The sequence below is a fragment of the Setaria viridis genome, chromosome 2 (assembly GCF_005286985.2).
Source record: "Setaria viridis chromosome 2, Setaria_viridis_v4.0, whole genome shotgun sequence".
Lineage (NCBI taxonomy): Eukaryota > Viridiplantae > Streptophyta > Magnoliopsida > Poales > Poaceae > Setaria > Setaria viridis.
Genome location: NC_048264.2, coordinates 6,054,010 through 6,066,403, shown reverse-complemented (window position 1 = coordinate 6,066,403; position 12,394 = coordinate 6,054,010). Strand labels below are relative to the sequence as shown.

General features: G+C 46.9%; 1 protein-coding gene across 1 annotated transcript; it reads right to left on the bottom strand.

Moving 5' to 3' along the window:
* Positions 1–5,501: 5,501 nt before the first annotated feature.
* Positions 5,502–9,215, bottom strand: LOC117845132 (vesicle-associated membrane protein 721). Its single transcript, XM_034726056.2, has 5 exons — positions 8,853–9,215; positions 7,502–7,643; positions 7,278–7,398; positions 7,109–7,171; positions 5,502–5,924 (listed from the first exon to the last, which is right to left on the bottom strand). The coding sequence occupies exons 1-5, from the start codon at positions 9,040–9,042 to the stop codon at positions 5,772–5,774; spliced, it is 669 nt and encodes a 222-aa protein (XP_034581947.1). The 5' UTR covers positions 9,043–9,215; the 3' UTR covers positions 5,502–5,771.
* Positions 9,216–12,394: the final 3,179 nt, after the last annotated feature.

Sequence of the window (12,394 nt, the reverse complement as noted above, 5' to 3'; positions counted from 1 at the left end):
CGGGGGGGGGGGGGGGGGGGGGGGGGGGGGGGGGGGGGGGGGGGGGGGGGGACGCGCGTGCGATATGCAGATGCCGCAGGGTCGCAGCGTACATGTCTTGAGATCTAGAGTGTGTGTCTCTGTGTAGAGTGCACGTGGTGTTGTCGTGCCCTGATGTGTGTGTTGGGCTTGTACCTCTGTACCCTCCGTTTTGATCAGCATCGAGCTAATGCCATCGATCACCGTCATCTTGTTTAGTGGCGCCATGTTTTACGAGTGGACCAGCTCGGAGATATCTGCTGATTTCTTACTATAAATTAAATAAATTTGTAGCAAAAGCAAAGTGTTATAATACCATTTTTTTTACGAAACTGCATCTGCAATTTTCAAATATCAAAATCCAAACCATAAAAAAAAAGATTAATGTTTCAAACCGAGCTTAGCTCGGTTATCGAAACGAAGAGGCTATTTAACATTTGCAAGATCATATTCTCTAAATCCTAGACTCTCGTTACTTCGTTAGCCTACCTTACTTCGATAACCGAGTGATCGATGCAAGTCGCAATGACCATCTCTTGGCTAAGCCCATCTCCAGAGCAGGTAAACAGTGCGCTTACGCCGGCCGATCTAAGCAAGGCACCAGGACATTTTATTCATCCATGCCTGCATCTTCAGCATTGCGGCGTTGCTGCGGTATTACTGCTAGTCTACTACCACCTGAAAGGACCCCCCCCTGAACCTGAAAAAAAGGCAGCCGTGCTCGTGACGTCTGACGTGCACCGGGCTACCGGCACACACCGCTCCCTCGGCGCTTTTGCAGCGGAGCTCACGCGCCGCGCGTGATCTCACTTCACAGGGAAGAAAAGATCAACCCCCTCGGCCCCTCTCATCTCGCGTCGCGCGCACGCTTGGCTTGCACAGCAGCACAGGCAGACAGGCTGAGGCTGGCGTGTGGGTGCCGCACTGCCGCTACCCACGCCTTTGGTCAAAGGCTGCTGCCTCATGTGCGCTGCGTGAACAGTGAGTAACAGTAGGCTAGTAGCTCTACCTGTCAATCACAGCGTGGCACTTCAGCCTGGGGGCTGGGGCTGCCGGGCTGGTGTGCGGCCACGGACGCAGCTCACTGTCACTCGTCCAGGTCTCAGATTTGCTTGCAACTGCTGGCAGGGGTGTTTGATACACCCCCACTAAAATTTAGCACATGTCACAATAGATTTGGATGTTAATTATAAGTATTAAATATAGATTAATTGCAAAACTAATTGTATAGATGGAGTCTAATTCGCGAGATAAATCTATTAAACCTAAATTAATTCATGATTTGATAATGTGGTGCTACAATAACTGTTTGCTAATGATGGATTAATTAGACTTAGCAGGTGTTTGGATGCACCCCGCTAAAGTTTAGCACCTGTCACATCGGATGTTTGGATGCTAATTAGGAGTATTAAATATAGGCTAATTACAAAACTAATTGCACAGATGGAGTCTAATTCGCGAGACGAATCTATTAAGCCTAATTAGTCCATGATTTGACAATGTGGTGCTACAGTAACCATTTGCTATGATGGATTAATTAGACTTAATAGATTCATCTCGCGAATTAGCACAGGGTTCTATAATTAGTTTTATAATTAGCTCATGTTTAGTCCTCCTAATTAGCATCTGAACATCCGATGTGACACTGCTAAAGTTTAGCACCTGGTATCCAAACACCCCCTTAATAGATTCGTCTCATGAATTAGCATAGGGGTTCTGCAATTAGTTTTATAATTAGCTCATGTTTAGTCCTTCTAATTAGCATCCGAACATCCGATGTGACACTGCTAAAGTTTAACACCTAGTATCCAAACAGTCCCAGTGCCTAGTTGCTCGATCTCGATCTCAACATTACGAGTAGCAGCAAGTTATTTGGCTGTTTTAGGGCTGTTTGGAGAGGGGTGTTAAACTTTAGCGTCCTACTTTTAGCCCCATTTTAGCACATAGGTTACCAAACAGAGGTGCTAAAGGGAGGGTGTTAAAGTTTACCCTCCCCCCCCAAAATTTCCTTTAGCACCTCAAAGGGGTGCTAAAAGGTGCTAAACTTGCTAAAAGTGGTCCCCTGTCCAAAATTTCCCCCTTTGCCCTCTTCCCCCTCCCGCAGCGCATGTTTCTCCTGCAGCCATCCCTCACGCAACTTCCCTCCCGCAGCCGCCCCTCCCGCCGCCATCTCCTCCCGCCGGTCATCCCCTCCCGCCGGCATGTCCCCCAGTTGTCCCCTCAAGCCGATGCATGCCATCCCCTCCGGTCTTCCCCTCCCGCCGATCCTCCCCGTCCCGCCGACAACCCCTCCCATCAGTCCTCCCCTCCCGGCGCCATCCCCTCCCGCCAGTCCTCCCCTCCAACCGCACCTTTGTCTCCTTCCCACGCCGCCCCAGATCCACGGCCTCCTTCGCCGCCAGGAATGCACCACCATGCCCCCAACCTTCGCCCAGTGCTCATGGACGGCCACGACGACGACAGGTTGAATGACCTCTTATCCCAACCGGATCCACCTTTCCCGCCGGCGGCTTCGATTTCTTCTCGCAGGCAGAATCTTCCTGAGCTCCCCGAGAGGGCATGCAAGCCCTGGACCTCAACTCTCAGGCGGAGGATTTCCCCGACATCAACTCCTACTCGGAAATCCTTCGGGGAGACGAAGTACCCCAAGGTTGCGGCAGCCGTACCCTCGGCTTACGTGTGCCTCGCAATGGAGGATGAAGCGGCAGTGGCAGCAGAGGTGGTGGAGGGCATGCAACAAGGTCTTTGTTCGATGGTTCCTTGCCCGAGGGTGGTACAGGCGGTGGAAGACGTGGCGAAGGACGTGCTGGTGGGCGCGGAGGTCGTTGAGGAACAACCGTGCTGGTGATGCAGTAGGCTTGGGGGAGATAATATGTTTGATGTTGATGAAGAAAATAGCGACGATGGTGCTGAAGCTGTGGAAGTTATTTTCCCCAACTCCAAGGTAATTTGTTGCAGCCATCATCTTCTTCATGTTTATGCAGTGTTGATGTGATATATATGTGTGTGCAATGTGTGGCTGGTGATTTTATTCATATATGTGCAATGTGTGGTTGGTGGTTTCATTCATATATGTGCAATGTGTGGCTGGTGGTTTATGCAATGTTTATGCCTAGTTTACAAATTTGTGTAGGAGTAGCATCTGTTTGCTAATGTGTGGCTGGTAGTTTCTTTCATTGTACCAGTAATTTGTTTCCTATTTTTGTGTTATGCACTAGATAAAAAGTGACAAGGCAAAATGGTCAGAACGAAATACAAATTTGTTCTGTGATTTGTGCGTTGAGCAAATTAGAGCAGGAAATTGTCACAAAGGTACCATATCTGCAAGAGGTTAGAAGACAATTGCAGAAAAATATTACATGATTACTGGTTTGAAGCATGACAAGACGCAGTTGAGGAACAGGATTCATCAACTGAAAACACTATATGCCTTCTAAAAGAACTACAAAAGCAGAGTGGCCTGGGCAGGAATGTTGATGGTACTGTTTCTGCCTCAAAATGGTGGTGGGAACAAAACACAAAGGTGAGAAACATTCACTTTATTTGCATTGTTGACCTGTCTAATATGAACATGCAATTCATTTGCAGGGAAAATTAGAATATTCCAGAGTACCTTGACCAGCTTGAGGAAATGTTCCATGATATTATTGTGGATGGGTCCACCTCATTCATGCCTGTAGCTGCAGAGGAAGAGGAAAAAGATGCTGAGGATGGAGAGGAAGAAGATGCTGATCACGATGGTTCTTTTTATGACCTTGATCATAGCCCAATGAGCAGTAACACCAGGAAGAGATCAAGTACAAGCACCAGGTCCACTGCTACTAGTCTTGGAAAGAAATACATATTATTAGGCCAAAGGACCATTAATTTAAGACCCGCACCAAAGATTGCAAAACCCTCGGTTTGCTCCATACTTCAACAATTGTATAGGAGCTATAGATGGGATACATGTACCACTTATGGTGCCAAGTGATAAGGTGGTTCAGCATACGGGGAGACATGGATATACCACACAGAATGTGCTGGCTATTTGTGACTTCTACATGAGGTTTACATTTGTTGTTAGTGGATGGCCTGGATCGGTACATGATATGAGAGTGTTCAATGATACCATAACCAAATATGGTGACAAGTTTCCACATCCTCCTCCAGGTATACTACTTTCTATATGATATTCTCTTCATTTGTACAAATATGGTGTCAACTTCATTTACCTCACAAAATTGACTTCATTTGTAGGCAAGTTTTACCTAGTTGATTCAAGATATCCTAACCGTCCCGGTTACCTTGCACCATACAAGGGTAGGAAGTACCATCTCCGGAAGTTTCGAAGTGGCCTAATACCAAAAGGTATGAAAGAGACCTTTAATTATGCACATTCGTCCCTTAGAAATATTATCGAAAGGTCCTTTGAAGTTTTGAAGATGAAGTGGAGGATTTTGTTAGGTATACCAAGTTTTCCAATGCACAAGCAAAGCAAAATAATAGTATTATGCATGGCAATTCACAATTTCATTCAAGAGAATGCTATTGCCAATAGAGCCTTTGATATGTGCGATCATGATGAAAATTCTATTCCTATAGCCGAATTATCAAACTCTCAAGGACATGCGACGAATACCTAAGCAAGGGACGAAGACCGTAACATGAATGAATTCCGTGATGAAATAGCTAGTGGTTTGTATAATAGATCGTAGCTAATGTGTATGGTTGTGTTGTAAGGACATTGCCAATGCATTGTATTCTTTGTGTTATTTCATGTTTATTGGACAATGGAAATAGTTGAGTGTGTATGGTTGTGTTATTTCATGTTTATTGGACAATGGAAATAGTTGAGTGTGTATGGTTGTGTTATTTAAATGTATTTCTCCTTCACTATTTGGAAATGATGTTGGCCAAATGAGAGAAAAAGAGACAAGATAGAGGGACAGCGCTACAACCGGCCAGAAAGTTGGCAAAAAAAAAAGAAACGATGGGAGAGGGAATAGTGCAAAAAAAAAAGAAGCGATGGGAGAGGGAATAGCGCGGGAGGCGGGAGGAGGAGGCAGCGCGCCAGCCAGTGAAGAGGGAAAGGAGGGATACTGTTGTCATTTGCCACCAAAGATACTAAAATTTAGCACTATATCCAAAAACACCTCAAGGTACTAAATTTTAACCCTCCATTTAAGGGTGAGTTTAGCACCTGATATCAAACCCTCCATCCCTCCATTTAAGGGTGAGTTTAGCACCTGATATCAAACCCTCCATTTGAGGGTGAGTTTAGCACCTGATATCAAGTTGAGCCACTTTATCTGGCTGTTCGAGCCATATATAGCCAAGGGCCACCCGTCCAGCCCAACGAAACAATTTCAATGGCGAGCCACTGAGGTCACCCGTCCTCTTCACTTGTTTGATGTCCCTACTGAACTTGATTCTCAGCGCAAAACAAAAACATCAGCACAAGAGTCGTGGAGAGCAACTCTAGTTGAACAACTGGGGCGATCTGGAGAGCAAACGTAATAACCTCTACTGATATAGCGGAACGGACCAGGGTAGCATACAAGCTATACAATGCACAATAGTAGCATCCAAAATTACACGACACTAAACCCCCACTTCTCACCCAGTCACTTCCCCCAACCAACCAACCCAACAGCAATCAACCACCAACCACGGACACAGACATCAGGAACGCACACTCTCTGTGATCACCAAGAATAATCAGCGCCACTAACAGAGCAAAACTCTCCATACCAATCGTTCTCGCCATCTCCTCACTTCTTGCCGCAATTGAAGCCGTGGCACACCGACAGGATGATGATGAGGATGAGCGCGATGATGATGCCCAGCACGATCAGCTTGATCTTCATGTTCTGCAGCCACATCTTTCGCCGCACCTTAGTGCCCTGCTGCCTGAAATCTTGTGCCTGCAGATAGCATGTACAGATTCTCATAAGAAACAGGTACAGGCATGCATTGAACTGTCATATAAGAATACGCAGTAGAAAAATTAATCGCAGTTAAGGAAGCTTTCAGGTATTGTTCCAGTGTTGAGCATCTTTACTATTGCTAATTATTTCCGCATTTCTCAACATTTGCTATGCTCATCACAGGACATAAATAGGTAAAGCCACACAAGTGTCAGCATCGAAGATCACATTGAGATCTCAAATTAGATCTCGAATTATTATGCGTAAGTTGGACAACTCACATTAAAGATGCAGCGTAGAAATATACAACTTCAGAAATTAACATAGTTAATTAAAAAATTAACAAGTTATGCTGCATGCTTCACCAGTGTAATAGGAACAACACATATCTTCAACCAAGCAGTCAGTGCAACTAATGCCAGTAAATTAGGCAACATAGGAATTAGGGAGTAACATAACAGCGACCTAATCAAATCAGTGAGAATCATTGTATAGGTACAGTTAGGTCCACAATCCCACATTACATAATTCAACCAGACATCAACCTAGGAAGTAACATGGTGTTTCTACATGCACAAATGCTAGTCATCTTGCAGAAGATTGTAGCATGGCTAAACTACAGGAATTCATGGTCTTTTAGACAACCATGTGCCACGATATGATATGAACGCTTCACCTTAAGAGTAGCAGAGCTGAGTCATCTGACAGAAAATTGCAGCTGGAGGATCTGCTGATCTTTAAGGCAGCATTTTCACAACATGATGTTTCAACCATTTAATTTAACTCTATTACAGCAATCATGATTTTTTTCGACTAACAAAGAAACACCTATTCTAGCAATAATATTAGCCATCCATATCGCAGCAATAATGACACTTCACCAACAACGCCTTTGGTGCTTTACAGCTTTAGATAGATTGAGTAGCACAGATCCTAAGACTTCTATGTAACGCATTGAATTCATTATGCACTAACATTAAGAGTAAGCTATATCCAGGCTTGCCTCATTGTAATGGGAAAGACCTACGAAAACTTCTATATGAATTTTTTCCTTGACATTATAATAAAGTTTATAAGCTCTGTACATAAAAAAGATTGGATGATTACTGTCTTCAGTATATGCAAGAGTTATACGCAAAATTAAATGCACTAATGGTGACATCATAAAGAAAATCCATTACCTGAGAACGCAGATTTTCAGTCTTGTCAACAAGCAGCTCAATCTTCTCACCACGGTCCAGAACCTGAATATCAGAATTGTAATACGGAATAAGGACAACATTTGAGATGTACCATCTTTTTCCAGTATAATCAGAAATGTGTATCTTTTTGGATGAGTTAATATAGTACCTTCTCAATGTTCTCCATCATAACTCCTTTAACTTCTGAGACTTGGGCCTTCACCTTGGCAAGCTTGCTGACCTCCTCAGGGTGGTCCACACAGTACTGCATGTGCTCTTTAAGTTTTGATCTTTAAATGGTACAGAAGACAAATAGGTTAGTTAAAGCCTTAAAGGGAGTCAAAATGGTACATGTGATTGATCAAATATCATATAAAAGACAAAGGAACATACCCAAACTCCCTGTTCAAGCTGTTTGCTGCTGCAGTAGCTGCTTTCCCACCACCATATTTTTTGGTGAAATCTTCCTTAACTCTGTCCAGGAAAGCAATGGGAACTTGTCGCCCGACTGACTCAACAGCAACTACACAGTACGCTGTAGAAAAGCGAACAATATTTATCATCAACGTATTGTACAAGTATTGGACCATTGGCAGATAGAGATAAACAAGCACCAAAACACAAATACATTGATCAATGCTTCATGTTAAGTTGTTAACCTATGACGAACCTTCACAATGGATGGATAACAAAATTTAAATGCAGTGATATTTGTTTCAGGTTAACCAAAGGACTTTGAGAAAAATGGAAGTAATAGAACTTCCATATTTGCATAGCCAACTATAAGCTGTTAATACGCAGAAACATATTGCCAAGTTTTCAATTTGGTCAGCCATTATGAAAAGTAACAATTAACACGCAGGCCACAAAGACAACTAATAATACAGAGCCTTTAGTATGTACTATGTATTGCAGCAAACTTCTCTTGCATAATAACATGGTATATTTGTTGTAGAACAACCTGCGACATATTGAAATGGGGATGGGGCACCTAAGTCATATCAGGCACTACGAGCTTGCTACTACAGCATTTATCACATAACAAGCTGCAACATCTTATATTAAACAAAGAACCAAATGAAGATACAGTTTACCTAAAAAGACCATAACATCAACAAACAACAAAAGAAACGACAAAGTGAAAGCCTCTTCCGATGACCACAAACAAAAGCAATATAGCACGTATCATTCCGTCATCAGATACATATGCCGGTGCCTTTATTCCCCGCGGAAGGCATGACAAAACACATCCGGCTGCAATCGCAGTATTGTCCATACCCCAGAAAAGCCCCGAATCTGTGATACGTTTGCCACAATCAAGGATGATTCAGCCTTAACGATATGGAACCAAAACACACATCACGCAACGGGCCTATATTCTCTGCTGCCAAATACCATGCAATCATACATAATATCCGGGGCCTAAAAATAGACATTTACAACAACTCCCGACCCTCCCGAAAGCACATCTCAACACAAGCTGGAGTTGCGGCGGAGTCCAAACAGCTCCTCCGCTTGCTAAGCGTAGCAACAAACCCGCTTGACTCATATTAGCCTCTAAGCAACCGTCAAATCCAACCCACCTAACTACTCGAGACGACCTAACCCTGACCCCACCAAGCGGATCGAGCGAGCTCCTCGAGATCTACGCGCGGAAAACCCCGAATCGAGCCCGCGGCGGCGCAGATCCAGGCGGAACCGAGCAGATCGGAGCGACGGGGGACGGGAAGCGGGAGGTACTCACTGAATCCGTCCTCGACGAGGTAGTTGAAGGTGTGGCCGTCGCAGTTGTAGGTGAACTTGTTGTTGCTGGCGGGGAGCTTCTGCAGGCACTGCGCCGCGATGGTGGTGAAGTTGCCGGTGAACTCGGTGTACTCGGCCAGCACCACCGTGCCCCGCGCCACGAACGCGTAGATCAGCTGCTGCTGCCCCATCGCACTGGCTCAGCTCGCCCTTTCCCTCACCTACTAGACTCGGTCCCCCCCGCCGCTCTTCCGCTGCCGCCGGTGGAGGAGCTCGCCTGGGGTGGTGGGGGACGGAGGGAGCGGGAGGAGGAGGAGGAGGGGGAGGGGGAAAAGGGGAGCTTGGCAATGGTGGTGCGCGTGGAAAGGAAAAGGGGAGAAGAAATCGAATTCTCGGGGTGGGTGGGGACGCGGCGGGTTTTGCGAATGGGTCCTCGGCGGGACGCGGTATTACGGGAAGACCCACTGGTTTGACCAGTTTTGAGGTTTCGTTTCTCTCACGCTTGCTTATCCGTTCCTCGCTTTTTTGCCACGTCTACGCGTATAACGGTGCAACTGTAAAGGGTTTGTGAAAAGACGCGTGTAGGAGGTGTTCCGTATTCCTTGTCCTCCAACTGTTCCCCAAATTTGAACACTGTATTTCTAGAAGTTAGCAAGTAAAAGTCATCATCTATGACTCTAGAAATGGTTACTAAAACCATAACAATTGCCAAAACAGCTACGGTACCAGCTTAAAAGGAAGTTTCGTTGTCCTTTACAAATTGCAAAAAAGAAAAAGAAACTTCTTTGAAGAAATTATTATCAAATGACTCGAGCTGAATTTCTAGCAACTGGTATTAGCCGCCGTACGTGTATCACTCTCCTCTTTTTTCTTTTACTTTTCTTTTTCTTTAATTTTGTTTGGCTTCATCTCGTTCTTTTGCATGTTTTGATGTGCAATTCATAGAAGTTGCAAAAAAAACAAATAATGATCAGATAAACACTTAAAGTAAACCGTCAACTATGAGGGAGTTATAATTCTAAACAGTTGGATTTCCTAGATAAATTTAAAAAAAGCCTTGTTCCTGCCGGTGAAGCCGTGTGAAAAGTTTTTACATGTCGACCTTGGCCACTCGAGCGATCCAAATTAGCTGATTTTGCCCTGATGCACTGGCCCTCCCCTTGCGTCTTGATGCACCAGCAATCCAGCCAGGGTGCCCCGTTGTGATCCCCCGATGACAAGCGCAGCAGGTGTTGATTGGCCCCATCCATTCGGAGCCAGCAACCTCCGGACTTTGCTGGATGCTGAAGCGAGGAGACCCGGACGGTGGCAGCTAACCTTGTCGCCGGCAACAACGACCGTGCTCCCTGCTCACCGTCTCAGAAAAGTAAGCGCCGGCGCATCGGCCGGTTATTTTCTCCCGCTTCGGACCTCGCGTCGGCGCGATATCGCAGGCAAATCCCAATCCCGCGATGCTGCCTCATTCAATATCACGTAAAATTTTATTCTGTTGTGGAGGAGAGAATGTGATAAGAGAGAAAGAGATCGTTGTTTCGTGAAACAACCGTATTATAAACTAGATTTTAGGACAACGAAACAACTACTCTACCATTATACGAGTTGTGGTTGCATACAACTCATAATATTTCTTTTGTTTTCTATGCACAAATTAAGGGAATAGAATTACTACGAGACATCTTAAAAAAAATAACATATTGTACAAATTATTTGTTAAGTCATCTCATGATATCGTGTCAATACACGAAAGATAACACCAATATACTTGCCCTCAGCCACCATTCCAGGTGCCGCACCGCTTTCAGGGTCGGACGGCGCGGCCTGGTTTGGACCCTCTCGGTGGCACCGACCTTGCGGCGGCGGCCACACGATTTCGGGAGGTCCGTGCCGTGCGCGAGGGTTGTCACAGGATTCAGGGACGGAAAGGAGGCGTGGACGCGGTGGATTACCCGGACTGGATGCAGGGGTACGGGAATGGTGTCTGTCTCTGCTCCCCGGCTAATCGGAGATGGCAAAAGTTACGAGATTATACGACACGCACGAGCGAGTACGATGTGATTTCCTTTTTAAGTGCAGCAGGACGGAAACCACGCACGCAGGTGAAATCGATGGCGGCTCATGCATGGTGTGTTAGCCTAGCCTGCTCATACATGTCGATCGACGACGCGTTAACCAGTCGGCTCGTACCCCCGCGTTGCTGCTGCCTGAGATGCGCGTACGAGCAAGCGAACGAACGCGTCGGACAGGACCACCCGTGCTTGCGCTTGTTCCTTGAAGCAGCATGCACGGGGCAGTCTCGTCTCGCGCCGGCAGCGCGAGCGAGCCAGGTCGTTTTCTGTTGCCAAGTCGCCGACGTCGGAGCTGCCTGCAGCCGCCGCTGTCTCCGATAGCCACATCCGAGCCCGTGAGGCCGAGTGGTCCGTCCTGAACTTGCCTGGTGACCACGCAACCGCGCGCCGCGGGGCGTTAAGCCTTGATTACGATCGACGAGACGAGCAAAGGTACCCATACGACCGTACCCTGCTGCCGCCTGTGCTTGTGGTTCATGCCCGTACATCACCCATGGCAAGTGGTGCCTGGTGACCTCTATAACTCTGTTCCTACTTGCATCTCATGCGACCAGCGGACCAGGTCTGCATGCAACTTTTTGATTTTTTGGCCTGAAGAATCTGTTGCGTCATTGGCTCATTGCGTGTTGCCGAACCAGGAGTCCATAACCGTCTGATAGACCGATTAGCAGGCCTGGCCTGCCGCTGCCGCTTGCCGTCTGCCGATTAGGATTCTAAATCTAATCGCCAGATCGCGTGAGCGCCGCCAGCCGCCGCAATCTCGCCGAGTCGCCGTCTCGCCCAGCTGCGCGTGAACTACGATTCTGCGAAGCTACCGCCGCAATCAAGCCTGCTACCACCTCTGGGGCTCTAACGTCAGGTCTGACTTCTTCACAACAGAAGCTACCACGTGAAGGCGTGATCACGTGATTCGCTGAGAATGTGCAGGTAATGTAATACTGTGCCTGTTTCGAAGAATACTAGAACAATGATGCTTTTTAATGGAAGCTAAGAACTCATCCGTCATTTAATCATTTTGTATGAATAATTATGGTATTACATGAGGAAGTCTACGTGCATTTTAACTATTTGCATTTTATAAATATAGGCTCCACTTTATATTTTGCACCAAGGAAAAAAAACGTTGGTACGGGCCTGTTGTGGTTGGATCTCGCTCCGCGTCCGTCCGGGCTCCGGGGCCGCCCGTAGGGAGCTGCGGTCAGGCGAGAGCGAGACAGCAACCGGACGGTTGCTTTCCGTGCACGGCCGCCTGCCCGGATGGGTGACCGACACCGTGTGGTGGTGCCCGCGCGCCGGATCGCGACGGGACGGCGCGTCTGCTGCTCCCTCGCGCTCGTGCTCCGCGCCTCCGCCCCGGACAGGCACGGGCCACAGGCAGAGCCGGGCTCCCGCGCGGCAGGTCCGTGGCCGGCGGCGAGGATCTGCGCGCGCGGATCCCTCGCTCTCGCTCTCGCTCGCTCTTCCGGTGTTGATCGAT